A 15,198-nucleotide genomic window follows, 5' to 3' on the forward strand; every position below is an offset into this window, starting at 1 on the left:
ATTGAAGACCTGGATATTAACCCACAAACCTATGAACACCTGATTTTTTACAAAGAAGCTAAAATTATACAATGGAAGAAAGAAAGCATCTTTAACAAATAGTGCTGGAATAACTGGATGTCAACCTATAGAAGAATGAAAATAGATCCATATCTATCACCATGCACAAAACTCAAGTCCAAATGGATTAAAGACCTCAATATAAATCTGACCACACTGAACCTGATAGAAGAGAAAGTGGAAAGTAGCCTGCAATACATGGGCATAGGAGACCATTTTCTACGTATAACCCCAGTAGCACAAACAATAAGAGCAACAATGAATAAATGGTACCTCCTGAAACTGAGAAGCTTCTGTAAAGCAAAGGACACAGTCATTAAGACAAAAAGGAAACCTACTGAATAGGAGAAGATATTCACCAACCCCACATCAGACAAAGGTCCGATCTCCAAAATATATAAAAAATTGAAGAAACTAGACATTAAAATTCTAAATAACCCAGTTAAAATTGGGGTACTAAACTGAACAGAGAATTCTCAACAGAAGAATTTTAAATGGCCAAAAGATACTTAAAAGTATGTTCAACTTCCTTAGTGATCAGGGAAGTGCAAATCAAAACAACTTTGAGATACCGTCTTATACCTGTCAGGATGGCTAAAATAAAAAACTCCAATGATAGCCTATGCTGGAGAGGGTGTGGAGTAAGGGTAACACTCATCCATTGCTGGTGGGAATGCAAACTTGTGCAACCACTTTGGAAATCAGTGTGGCGGTGGTGCAGGAGAATTGTCTGTAATCTGTCAATCATGTTTTAAATAAATGCTGATTGGCCAGGCAGGAAGTATAGGTGGGAAAACCAGAAAGGAAGTAGAAATAATGCAAGGAGAACAGGAGAATTCTGGGAAGGAGAAAGCTGATTCCTCCTACTCCTGCCCAGATCACTGAAGCAGCAGGATGTGATCTGCCCCACTGAAAAAGGTACAGAGCCACATGGCTAACATAGATAAAAAAAAAATGGGTTAATCAAGATGTGAGAGTTAGCCAGTGAGAGGCTAGAGTTAATGGGCCAATCAGCTTATAGTTTACGGAAACCTATATGTGATTTTCTTTGGGGCTAAACAGTTGTGGGTTACCGAGTGGGACAGAAACCCCAACAACAAGCAGGCCCCCATTTGTGTTACATGGCGGTTTTTCAGAAAATTGGGAGTTAACCTACTGTGGGATCCAGCAATACCACTCTTGGGAATATACCCAAGAGATGCCCCATCATACCACAAAAGCATTTGTTCAACTATGTTCATAACATCATTATTTGTAATAGCAAGAACATGGAAACAACCTAGATGCCCCTCAATGGAAGAATGGATAAAGAAAGTGTGGCACATCTACACATTAGAATACTACTCAGCGGTAAAAAAACAATGACATCTTGAATTTTGTATGCAAATGGATGGAAATAGAGAACACTATCCTGAGTGAGATAACCCAGACCCAAAAAGATGAATATGGTATGTACTCACTCATAAGTAGATCCTAGCCATAAACAAAGGACATTAGCCTATAGTCCATAAGCCTAGAGAAGCTAAGTACTAAGGTGAACCCAAAGAAAAACATATAGTTATCCTTCTGGAAATTGGAAGCAGACAAGATTGCCAGGCAAAAGTTGGGAGCATGGGGGTGGGGTGAGGTTGGGAGAAAGGGAGAGGGGGAGAGAGAGAGGAGAACGGGAAGGTTGCGGAGAGCTTGGAGGAGTAGGATGGTTGAGATGGAGGAAGGACAGATATAGGAGCAGCGAAGAAGACAGCTTAATTAAGGGAGCCATTTTACGTTTGGCAAGAGGCTTGGCTCTAGAGGGGTTCCCAGGTGTCCATGGGGATGTCCCCAGCAAGGATCCAGGGCAGTAGAAGAAAGGGTGCCTGAACTGGCCTTGTCACGTAGTCACACTGATGAATATCTCAAATATCACCATAGAACCTTTGTCTGGCGACAGATGGAGATAGAGACAGAGACTCACATAGGAGCACAGGACTGACCTCCCAAGGTCCAGTTGAAGAGCAGAAGGAGGGAGAATATGAGTAAGGAAGTCAGGACCACGAGGGGTTGGTCCACCCACTGAGACAGTGTGCCTGTGTTCTAATGGGAGCTCGCCAAATCCAGCTGGACTGGGACTGAAAGAGCATGTGATCAAACCGGACTCTGAATGTGGCTGACAATTGGGGGCAGCCTAAGAAGTCAATGATAATGGCACTGGGATTTGTCTCTACTGCATATACTGGCCTTTTGGGATCCTATTCTATTTGGATGCACACTTTCCTAAGCCTGGATGGAGGTGGGAGGGCCTTGGACTTCCCACAGGGCAAGGTACCCTGCCCTCTCTTAGGACTAGAGGGGGGAAGGCGGAGGGTGAGTGAGGGAGTGGAAGGGAAGTGGGAGGAGGGGAGGAAGTGGAAATTTTGATTGGTATTATTTATAAAGAAAAAAAAAGAGTGGGGTTGAGGAAATAGTCTTTCCCAAGGAAGGGCTCCTTGATTTCCTTTAATACTAAGTGGTCACCACTAAAATTATATACATATAAGAAACACTAAATGGACTGAGCAGGTTGTATTATGTGTTCTTGTACACAAACCTAAATGGACTAGATGGACTGAGCAGGTTGTATTATGTGTTCTCGGTACACATACCCTTGCACACAAGTATCTGCATGCATGCGTGAGTGCGCGCACACCAATAGCAATGAAAGAAAAAGAAGCAATGATTTCTATAGAGATGGGTAGGGTACATGCATGAGAAGTACTGGATAAAGGAAGGGATGAAGGAAAGAAATTATGCAATTATGTTTTAAATTTTTAAAATTAAAACAATTAATTAATAAAGAAAATCTGATTACACTGATTACATATTAAAAGAAAACAAACAACACACGACTATCCCAAGGCTTGTTATGTTCAGCCAGTCCTGCAACAGTTGAGTTGAGAGATGACATGAATCTTTTTGCTTCACTATCTCCTCTCTCTCGCCACTTAGAAAATAAACTATTTTCACCTGAATCTTTGTTCAAAGGTCTGTTTCCTAAGAATATTCAAGTTGTGATGAGAACAGAGGTACTTATTGTATATTTCAATCCTTTTTGAAGAATATTGAACAAGTACTCCAAAGACATTTAGTTAAGAGATGAGGTTACTTTAAAATCCAGGTCACTCTGACTTCAAACCCCACGCTCTTTCCTTTGCCTTAGGATTCCCCTAATTAATCTTGGTAGATAAGTTGCATGTTCTGGCACAGAAGATGCTTGGCTCCATTCGAGCCTCCTGATTGAGGATACCAAATTTTTAACCCCAAATTGAGTTTGGTAATAGGGCTATGTCCCAAACTGGAGCCATGTTACTTAAGGAATTAAGGAATGATTTCAACCAGGACATTTCTGGCATGCATCACTGGGACAAATATATACCAGTAAGCATAAGGTACATTATTTATACCAGAAAGCATAAGGCACATTATTTAGAAAACAGTCAGAGCATAACTCAAGACAAGCTGAGGGTCACGACCCTGAAGCAGGGAAGCAGGAGCACGTACGGCCCACTATTATGACAGTATTCTTTGTTTTCCATAACTTTCCTGTCAAAATCTTTCCAAGAAAAGAAGCAAAGGAAACTTTTAAAGTCATTTTGTCATCTTTGTTCACAAAGACAATTTTAGTACCCCAGGAAAAAAGTGTTGGAAATTAAAAACTCAAAATATATTCTTTTCCACTTTAACCAAAAGAATAAAAAGTTTAGGTAGTTTGCACTGAAAATAATTGCAAATAGTTGATATCTATAATAGGCATAGCTAAATCTTAACCGTAGTTATAATTATAGATGATTGAGGAAGTAAAAATTGGGTGATGCTCATTTGCATGTATGTATGTATGTATGTATGTATGTATAATTTGCCCTGATATTCAAGCTGGCTTTGTCTACTAATAAAGATTTACAATTTTGAATAAAGATCACAGGTGCGCCTCCTCACACTTGTGTATATGGTGCTGGGAATTACATTGGAGCTTTGCACATGGTAGGCAGAAACTTTGCTAATTATATTCTTATCTAGTAGTTTTAATTCCATGTCATTTTTTCCAATATTGTATAAAAATTAGGGAAATTCTGGCTATATGTGTCTCTTAGACTCCTTTGGTCCATGTAGCCTGAAACAAGAGGTAAAGACAAGAAAAAGTCATTACCAAGTGCTTTTAAGGTTAATTAATTTTAATTTTGAGAATAATATAACAGTAAAGCCATGAGTTGAGGAGTCTCTCTCTGAGTTCCTCATAGAGCCATGAGTCAGTAGGGTACTGTCTTACTGGTACCAAGGAGTCACTGTCTGTCTGGAGTCAATGACTGTGGCAGTACCTGACCACCAGAGAAGACCTTATTACTGAGAGTTCCAGAAAGGTTTTCTTTAGTGTAGACAACCAGTGGGAAAGCAGTTCAGTGTTCTTTCCACTTTACCTAACTCTTGTAGTATGACGTGGGATTCCCCTCTGTATGCTGTGAATATCATTGATTAATAAAGGAACTGCTTTGAGCCTATAGCAGTGCTATAGAGAAACAGAGCTAGGTGGGGAAAACTAAACAGAATGCTAGGAGAAAGAAGGCAGACTCAGGGAGAAGCCAAGTAGCCCCTCTGGAGATAGACACTGGAACTTTGCCCGGTAAGCTACATCCTTGTGGTGATACACAGATTAATGGAAATGGGTGAAATTAATATGTAAGAGATTAGCCAATAAGAAGCAAGAGCTAATGGGTCAAGCAGTGATTTAATTACTACAGTTTCTGTGTGATTATTTCGGGGCTGGGCAGCCGGGAACCAGCAAGCCGCATCCTCCAACAGCAGTAGATCCTTTTAACACGTGTAGAGAATTGGAAAAGTCTTCCATTTACTGAAGCAGAAATCTTTTCCCTGTCCACTTGTTATGAGTGATTGCTTGGTGGATATTTAATGTGACAAATAGCTTGGGCACATTTGCTCATTTAATTCTCATAAGCCTCCCATAAGAATATCCTGGAATGTAAGGGAAGAAGATGCTTTCAGAAAAAGAAAATAAACAGTATTTTTGCATAAAATGTTTAGGTAGATCAATACAATTATATAATATTTATGTCTCAACTTCCTCATCAAAATATAAAATGAAACAGGAACTCACATAGGTAAACTCATTTGCCAAGATCACAAAACCAAAGAAGTATAGAAGACACATTTATCTATTGTGAAAATCTTTAGTTGTCTGTATGATCCATTCATCCTTCTGAAATTCCTAGTTTAGCTGACAGTTTTAGTTCCTTTTATAACTGCCTGATTCACAGATACTGACTTTGTCTTTGAAAGTCTTTTCAAAGATGCAGGTGTTTGTCGTTCCGTTCTCTGGAACAGCTATGACCAGCTCCCAGAGTTCCTCCTCTAGCTGACTCTGTGCTTGCACTTGGCATCTCCGAGTACATACTCTCGCAGCCGTTTTCCTCAGTGCTGTGTAACAGCTTGCCAGCAATAGCTAGGTGACTCCTAAAATATTTTATCTTAAAATTTACTTATGCCATTTCCCCCATCCATTTACCAGAAAGCAATTTTTGTTCTTCTCTTTAAAAATGGTATTTCCTGACGATACTAGAAGTAACCAGCTCATCAAAACCACACTTTCCTTACCTGAGATCTACCATTCATACAAACTGTTAGAAATATTTCATATAGCACTTACATATACATTACTACTCTGAATTAATCTTGTTCATTTATTCATTCTAGACCAAGTGGACAGAATAAGCAACAGTCGAAAGGCAAACTAAGATATAGCAAGCAAACAAACAAATCCCAAGCTAATCATTGGGAGTTAATGAAAGGCTTTCCTACAAAAGTCATTTCTGAGCCAGCTATGAAGGTAAGTAGGTGTTCATTCATTACAGATGAAGAGGTGCTAGGGAATGGAAGAATAGAATAGCAAGTAATGGTGGAAAGGGTGACTAGCAGAGTTCATACTGTGATGGTTGTCAGAGTCTGGAAATGTATGCATGTGACTTTTCTAGACTATGCTCTGTGTGTGTACACATATACACGAATATGCTACTCTTTGAAAGTCTTTACATCATAGGTATGAATTAAGTTTGAGTTAGAAAAATTGGCTTGGGTTTGAAAAAATCTGGCAATGAAAATCAATACATAAATTATAGAAAACCGGCACATGTGAGTCATTCAATGGAAGAGTGGTTGCCTACCATGGGCCAGGCTCAGTACCATCAAGAAAAGGCAAGGCTAGGCCATCACTATAGTGATGTAGAGATTACAGTGGTTTGGAAGAAGATGAAAGTGACTGTATGGACGGTAAAGGTTTAAAATTATGAAGACTTAGCAATAGGGTGGGAATGTAGGCAGCAAAGAGGCTCTAGATGCCCGTCTGGGGATCTGCCTACACAACCAAGTGAAATTACCTTTCTTTAGCTAAGACAAGGCAGAGAGAAGAGGATCAGCTTGGAAAGAAAAGTGTCTGTAACCTCAAGTATAATCCTCAAGAAAATATTTATGTACATTGGCATCTATGAGTCTATAGTCTTTGGAGAGACTACTATTGATTTTAATAAAATGGAGTACAGAAGTATAGGAGAACACAAAGAACATTGCATTGTGTTTTAAAAGTTACACTATAGAACACTAAAGATATTTAGTATTTCAGGGCAGGTCTGGGCACATAATACGAAAAGACACAAAAGCAGTGACAGGAAAGGAAAAAGGAAACTGGTGGGATGTTCCACGATGGAGGAAGACAGCAACAGCACTGTTGCTGCCAAGTAGGCCTCTTTAACTTGAGTTACTCAACTCTTGTGTTGAGAAGGACTTTTGTTCCAAGTTTCCTTAACTGCTTTGTCTCTTACTTATAACACACAGCACAGTGGGTACAGGGAGAAAGTCTGCAAGATACATTTATCAAAGAAGTAACCTGGGTAAGTAATTACACAGTATCATACAGTGAGGCCAAATATAACTTCTATTTAGGGCAGAAGATGGTCGGAACATGGTCAAAAGAATGATCCATGATGAACAATGCCTTGGGGGAACTGTGAGAGAGGCTCCAGGAAAACAGCAGAGGGCCTTGTACCTCAGGTGTGTTTTCTTCTCTGCATTGTTCTTGGACATTTCCATGCCTCCTGTCATGTAACTTGAACATGTACATTCGGTTTATATGACATGTTTATTCTTGTTGGATGTCAGACTATAGCTACAGAATCCATCTGGTCAGTGTACCCCTAGTCTGCATATTGCGTTCTGCATTGGTTTCCTGTTTTCCCGGACATAACCTATAGTATGTGCCTGGTAACTGTATTTAAATTGGTCTGTCCTGAGAAAGTTCTTAGAAAGGTCAGCTCTGTGAATATTTAGTATGTGATTTTTGGTGTTTATTTACATGTTTTTCTGATCATGATTTTCTGAGCTCAAACAGCCTTCTTTGTAGCAATGCTTTCTTCTCTGCGTTCATGTATAAAGTGCACTGGGATTAAAGCGAGGCTGACTGCAACATTAGACTCTAGTCCACTCCATCCTTCTAGGCCCTCAGAGCCCAGGCCCAGCAGACAAGATCTGCTCAGGTCCATTGAAAAGTCACCAGAAGATGATATAGAAACATGAACAGCATTATCTTAAGTAAAAGCACAATAAAAGGCAAGCTCTCCAGCTGAGGAGAGACTAGACATTTGCCAGAGTATCATGTCCTCATAGAAAAAAATAAGTAGGAAGCGAATGCACGGCTTCCTTAAATTAACTATGCTGAGCAGGTTCAGAACAGACTTGTGACCTACTCAACAAAGGAAGACGTGAAAATTACCTGGAAATATTCAAATAGTTTAATGAAGATCAAAGTTTAGGAAACATTAAAAAAAGCATAAGTAGGAAACATACTATAAATTACTATAATGACTAAACTTGGTTGTCATCTTGACCACATCTGGAACCAACTAGGACCCAAGCATCTGGGTACACCTGTGAGGAATTATTCTCCACTGGATCATTTAAGATGGGAAGACCCAGCCTAAGTCTGGACCACATCTTCTCATGACAATTTGCATTAAAGGGCACAGAAAAAGGAAACTTTCGCTTTTTGCCTGTTTGCCCTCACTCTCACCGGCAAGTTCATCTATCCTGCTGATGAGCTATTTCTTCACCGGCCTTAAAACCTACTTCTAGAGTCCGAAAGAGACTGAAGATCAGGTGAGATACCCAGCCTCTTTGACCAAACACATTCTTGGTCTTTCTGTCAGGAGACAGCCATTGTTGGACTAGCTGGACCACTGCCTAGAAGAGCCATTATAAATCCCTTTTTAGTATGTATAGGTTCCTTCTGTCAGGTCTGTTCCACTCAAGAACCCTGACTACTACAATTACCAAGATAATATTCTTTCTTGAACATTCATATGAAATCACTGTATATTGCCCTGCTATTTACTTGATAGTGAAATATTCAAAAGTTCCTTTAGTTTAATCTACTATGAAACCAATAACTGTTTCTAAATCATCTATACTATTAGCCTGTACCTTGAATGTAGTTTATTTTACTTAATGCTTTGGAAATACATTAATTTTCCTAAAGGTAGGGCTTTAAAACTGTATTATAAGAGCCTGGAAGAACATGGAAAGATTTTTGCTTTATTTATTATGCACCTCATAGTAACCTTATAGACACTATAGGCGAGTTTATTTCTATGTAACTTTCAGTATTTTGGCTCTGTTTTGGTTTAATTGCATGTCTTTCTTGTTTCTTTTCTTCCTTTTCATTTACATTTAATTAAGTATCTTTAATATTTAATTAATATTAATATTTAATATTTAATTAAGTATCTTTAATATTTCTGAAATATTGGGTAAAGACTCAAATCTTTCCTGAAATAAAATATAAGTACAAAATAAATCAATGCTATAGTCACTAGGACGCTAGACTGTAAAGACCAGATAAGGTTAATATTCAGGAGGATGCCTATATGTTTTTCTTTGGGTTCTCCTTATTTAGCTTCTCTAGGATCCCTAATTATAGGCTCAATGTCCTTGGTTTATGGCTAGAAAACAAATATGAGGGAGTAACTCCCATGTTCCTCTTTTTGGGTCTGGCTTACCTCACTCAGGATAGTGTTTTCTATTTCCATCCATTTGCATGCAAAATTCAAGAAGCCCTTGTTTTTTACTGCTGAGTAGTACTCTAATGTGTATATATTCCATACTTTCTTCATCCATTCTTCCATTGAAGGGCATCTAGGTTGTTTCCAGGTTCTGGCTATCACAAACAATGCTGCTATGAACATCGTAGAGCATATACTTTTGTTGTATGATAAGGCCTCTCTTGGGTATATTCCCAAGAGTGTTTCTGATCTTACTGCACGCACTGGCTTTGTGGGAGCCTAGGCAGTTTGGATGCTCAACTTGCTAGACCTGGATGGAGGTAGGGGTTCCTTGGACTTCCCACAGGACAGGAAACCCTGATTGCTTTTCGGGATGAGAAGGGGGGGGGACTTATTTGGGGGAGGGGGATGGAAATGGGAGGCGGTGGCGGGGAAGAGACAGAAATCTTTAATAAATAAATAAATTAAAAATAAATTAAAAAAAAAACCAGATAAGACTAAGCACCATGATCAGGCAATAAAGAGTTAAGAAGGTTCTGTCTTTGAAGGATTTATGCATGACACCTGGAGAGCTAGGCAAGAGGGGAGGAAACACAAGTCACAATCACAGTAGAGAACTCAAGAAATGTGGGAAGCTGAACATAAAATGTTGGGGGAAGGCCAGCACTCAGCCAGAAATGGAGAGATGCAAAAATCTCAACAGAGGTTGTAAATTAAACCATGTGAACAAAGAGCAATGAGAGGAAATGGGCTTGCTTTGGGCTCTTTTTAACCATTTCATATTAATAAAGTTTGACTGTACTCATTGTAAGAAATTTGGAAGACACAAATAAAAATTAAAACCTCTTGCGAAGTCACTACCAGAGATAAACCTATAAAGCCTCCAGAGATGACACTCTTTTGGGATCTGGTGTAGTTTTGTTTTATTTGCATTTTTCTGTAGTGTTCTGTGTATGGTAGGATCATACAGGCCAGGGGTTCTCCACTCTATCTCACCTCTTACCAACTGCTCCTGCACAGCAAGCTTTCTCTTACCAGGGAGTTGAAGGGCAGCTGTAGATTAGCTCAGCCCTCCCGTAGATATAAACAATACTTTAATAGCTATTTTACTTGCAAAACTTAGTTAGCATCGTCACTTCATCCCTTACAGTGGATTTCTAGAAGTGCATTTCCAAGGATGTTTTTAAGTTTTCAACACAGGCTACTAACATGGTCCTGGGAACCTGGTACCAGACACCATTTGTGCTGGGAACGAACAGCCATTCGGGACTGAATCTTTCTGTTAGGGTAGTAGATTGTTTACTGACAGAAGCAAAAAGAAAGACACTTCTTGTTTCATTTACCCCTAGATATAGAAAAAAAGAGACACTAAATAAAAAAAATGAACTATTTTGTGATAAGTTTCCAGGCTCTCACTGGGCTAAATTAAGCAGAATGGAAAGAAGAATTAGTTTCACCCAAGGGAGATGGGTAGTTCCAGAGAGAAAAGCCGAGGTTCTGATGGTAGAGAGTGCACATGCTTCTGTGAATTTGCACAGATGAACTCAGAGAGGCGGCAACAGCATGCAGAGGGCCTGGCCAGCACCCAGAGCCTAACCAACCAGTAATCGCTAATAATGTATTTCCAACATGACTCAATACTTCACTCAGATCATCAATATCTCCTTTAGCTATTCATGGTATTTTATTCTCAGATACAAAGGAAAGGCATTTTTCCAATGATATATTCTGCAAAGAATCAAACTGCCATGCTACATAATGCCACAAAATGTCATCAGGTTTTTTTTGGAAGTGTATTCTACATTGTGAATGCTTTTTCTGATTTTTAAGTGTTGTTAATTAAATAATAAAAATGAAAAATCTTGTTCATAATTATAAAAGTTACTCTTCTCAACTTCTACCTAAGATGTTGAGTTACGTTAAATTGACTGTCTAGTTTTCCTGTCTATATCAGATAATTAGCTGTAGAACTGTCAAATCCCCAATCATAGATCAAGAATGAATTTTTAAATGGCTAGGTAATTAGATTAAATAGATGAATTTCTCAAAATCCACTTTTCCATTGCATAACTAAAGTTAGGGGAGAAATAATTATGAGTACACTCTATTTGATTCTTGGGCTTAAAAAAATGTGGAATAATCTTCTCCACTTCCTTGCTTACTGTTAAGTTCCTTTTGTAATACTCCTCGATACCCATGCAGCAAGATTCCTGTTGCATCTGTAAAAGAGTCCCAGACTAACAGCCCATGTGGCATCTAGAAGCTCCCACCTGAGTAAAGAAGCGCAGGACTGAGGGATGCACGAGACCCAGTGCAATGGCTGAGCAAACAATGACGCTAAGGAACTTGAAGCTGAATCATCCACAACATGCTGAAAAGTTCTAGGGAAACAAAATTAATTATTTCACAATATGCAGGAAACATTAACTATGCATAGATAGCACTGAATAATTTTGGAATTTTACTTGGTTTTCACAAGCCAATTTCTAATTTAAAAAAAAAAGGTTGTTGTTTTATTGAGGACCATGCAGCCACCAAAATGACAACAACCTAACCCCCCAAAACAAAGAAAAGAAATGGAAAAGGTAAACCCAAGCATCAAAAATTGGGACTAATGAGTGTTTGTAGAGTAATCCTTACATAGGGAAGGTATAGTTATATCATTATTATCTAATTTCAGAAATTCACAAGAGAAAATTTGTCAAATGCAAATCACACAGAAAGTACAATGAATACAATCCATATGTCTCAGAACTAGTATTCTTATATTTCATAGGATTTTTATCAACCTGCATTCAATGTGCTAATATTTGTAAAATTTGCTTAATTGGGAGTGTAGGGGTTATAGAAGAGGGTAGAAGGGAAGAGGCAAGGAAGGGAATAAAGAAAATGTATAGCTAAATAAAAACTATAAAAAGTGAATATTTAAAATAAAATTTAAAAAGGAACATTTAACATGAGGTACATTTTAAGCATCAAAGTGATACACACACACACACACACACACACACATATATATGTATCAAAGAATAAATAAAAACTTATAATTAACTTTATATGGTTTGAATGGCCCAGAGAGACCTTGTAAGAGGAACTTTTTTTTTTCTTAAGCTTCACTAAATTTTAGATCAGAGAAAGAAACATCCCCCAATTAGCTGACAAAATCAGGCTAAATACCCCGTCAATGCAGTCCCAAAGGGATCTACAGAGGCCAACAGAGGCTAGCTCAGCACCAGGGTGTCCTCTTCTAGGGGCTCTCTCTTTTACACCAGCAATGAGGAAATCCTGAAAAATTTATAGAAGGGCAGTGATGGTAGCAGTTTAATATCTTATAAAGCAGAGTTCAGTAACAGTAAGGGATGTGGATTGGAGGGGGTTACGGATAAGGGCTATGATACTGTACTGGATCAGCAAGAAGAGCCTAAAGAGCTAAGGATATAAAAAACCCTAAATTGATAGAATGAACAACAGTCATCCTTACTGACAATGTGTTTCAGATGGCATGAGAGTGTGAGGGAATAGCCTAGAGAAACTCACAGGTATTTCACTTCATTTTAAATAGTCACAGAGGTTTATGGGCATTTTATACACATTTAAAGAGACATAGAACAGGAATTTGAATTTACTAGTCCTGTATATACAAAAGAAGTCTGATGTGAAGATACGCACATAGAAGCCATCACATATGAGTGGATGAATTCACCCACTGAAAAAGTAGAAAGGAAAAGATGGTCAAGGGTGGATCCTTGGATCAACATTTAAAGCATGACATGAGAAAAAGTATTAAAAACTAGGCAGAAGGAAAAAAAATCCGAGAAAAGGCAAAGAGCCAGGAGAACATTATGTTAGTGAGGCTTGGGAAAGAAAAGATGGATAACAATATGAATAACTATAATTCATGTTCCTAGAGAAGCTAAATAAGAAGGTGAATCCAAAGACAAACACATAGGCATCCTCATGAATATTAACCTTCATCAGGCGATGAAAGGAGACAGAGGCAGAGACCCACATGGGAGCACCGGACAGAAATCTCAAGGTCCAAATCAGGAGCAGAAGGAGACGGAGCACGAGCAAGGAACTCAGGACCACGAGGGGTGCACCCACACACTAAGACAATGGGGATGTTCTATTGGGATCTCACCAAGGCCAGCTGGCCTAGGTCTGAAAAAGCATGGGATAAATCCGGACTAGCTGAACATAGCGGACAATGAGGAATACTGAGAATTCAAGAACAATTGCAGTGGGTTTTTGATCCTACTGCACGTACTGGCTTTGTGGGAGCCTAGGCAGTTTGGATGCTCACCTTACAAGACCTGGATAGAGGTGGGCAGTCCTTGGGCTTCCCACAGGTCAGGGAACCCTGATTGCTCTTCGAGCAGATGAGGGAGGGGGTCTTGATCGGGGGAGGGGGAGGGAAATGGGAAGCGGTTGCGGGGACGAGGCAGAAATCCTTAATAAATAAATAAATTTAAATAAAAAAAACAATATGAATAACTGCAGAAAAAGTAAAAAAAAAAATATTCTCCTGGGGTTAGTCATCGCATGCACATGAGTGCCATAGTCCTTGTTTGCTTAGCTGCAGAAAGGGAGAAATCAAGCTGCAGTGACTGAGTGAGGACACACTGTAATAAGATATGAGTGCAATGCAAGAGTAAAGAAAGATGCTTTTAATATGGGAGAAACGAGCATGAGGCCGAAGATAGAAACTATACTTCACAGACATAGGCCACAAAATGGCAAAAAAAATTATCAGAAGCTTAGCTGAAATATGTGCCATAGCTAAGAAAATAAACACATTAATCAAAAGCATATCAAGTAATGTAGGGGTAAATTGGAATGAAAATATTTATTAAGAATGGATGTGGGTAGAGTGGCTGCCTAAATACCATGGGATGAAGATGACAGGACCAGAGTAAAGGATGAGAGGATAAAATGAATGCATAATGGGCTCTCTCTTCTCAGAGAAATACAAGGCAGAGCTACCTGCTGAGGAAATATGGGAAAGGCAAGGTCAAAGAGATGATCAAAGTTGAGAAAGTTGGAAGGGGTTTCCCCGTAGTGTCAAATGTTGTAGTTGTCAGCAGGTACAAAATCTTTAAGTGATAATCTAGTTGTGGGCCAAAGTCTGATAGAGGCCAGCTGAGTTTGGAGGAAAGAGACATGCAACGGTGAGGATGTAGGAAGAAGATGCTGTTTAAGGAAAGGGAGATGCAGTAAAGGTTTGTAAAAAAAAAAAAAAAAAAAAAAAAAAAAAAAAAAAAAAAAGAAAGAAAGAAAAAAAGATAACCTCAGAGAAAGTGGCAGTCCAGGATGAAGGATGTCATAAGTCACGCATAGATTATCATAGTTTATGTCTACGTTTTGTATGCTTTTGAGCCTTTTGCATAAGTCCCTATTTGTCCAGAAATGACGGGGTGCCTCATGCAGCATGCCCTCGCCATCATCATAAGCGCCAGTGTTTTTGAAATGGAGAGTTTTCTTTGTTGAGTATTTCCTGACACTCTTCTACAACATGTCACTTGTCACCCTCTCTTCCTGATCACGTTTTACTAAGTCTTGTCATAGGACTTAGCTCTACCGCCAGTCATTTTACATTTACTTTTTTTCCTTCATTTTTATTGTATATTTTATCTTCTCTGTGCCCCTAGGAGAAGGTAGCTGACGGTTATTGAGCAGTACTGATCACATGTAGGAGAAATGGAACCAAATAGAGTTTGTATCTAGTGAAGATTTTATCATTAGATTTGTCATATTTTTGACAACTTACTTAGCCTCTGTTTTCCAGATTGTAGTATGGGACCATTACAATGTGTGTGAGGACTCTGTGAAATAATAATATGCAGGACCATGTTTCAATGTCAATAAAGCTCAGAAAAGGAAAGGTGCTTCTATGAGAACAGATGTAAGGTGCTGTAAAAACAAAAATGCCTCTCAAAACTGCTACTAAAGTCCTAAAAGTCGAAATAGTTACTTACTTGCAATTTTATCCTCAATAGCAAAAAAAATAATACAGGATCTAATAATAGTGGAATGGTTAACTATTACCAATTTTTCTTAGATTTAA

The 15,198-nt window shown here is 38.8% G+C and overlaps 1 protein-coding gene across 1 annotated transcript in view; it reads right to left on the bottom strand.

Annotated features, from left to right (window-relative positions):
* Kiaa0825 (KIAA0825 ortholog) overlaps positions 1-15,198 on the bottom strand; it is a 411,723-nt gene that overhangs the window by 275,981 nt on the left and 120,544 nt on the right. Inside the window, exon 13 of the mRNA XM_041663776.1 lies at positions 11,405-11,515. Coding sequence (XP_041519710.1) covers positions 11,405-11,515 — 111 coding nt within the window. The remainder of the gene's footprint in view (positions 1-11,404; positions 11,516-15,198) is intronic.

The sequence above is a fragment of the Microtus oregoni genome, unplaced genomic scaffold, assembly GCF_018167655.1.
Source record: "Microtus oregoni isolate MIOR12 unplaced genomic scaffold, Mior012 000014F_ref0000157, whole genome shotgun sequence".
NCBI lineage: Eukaryota > Metazoa > Chordata > Mammalia > Rodentia > Cricetidae > Microtus > Microtus oregoni.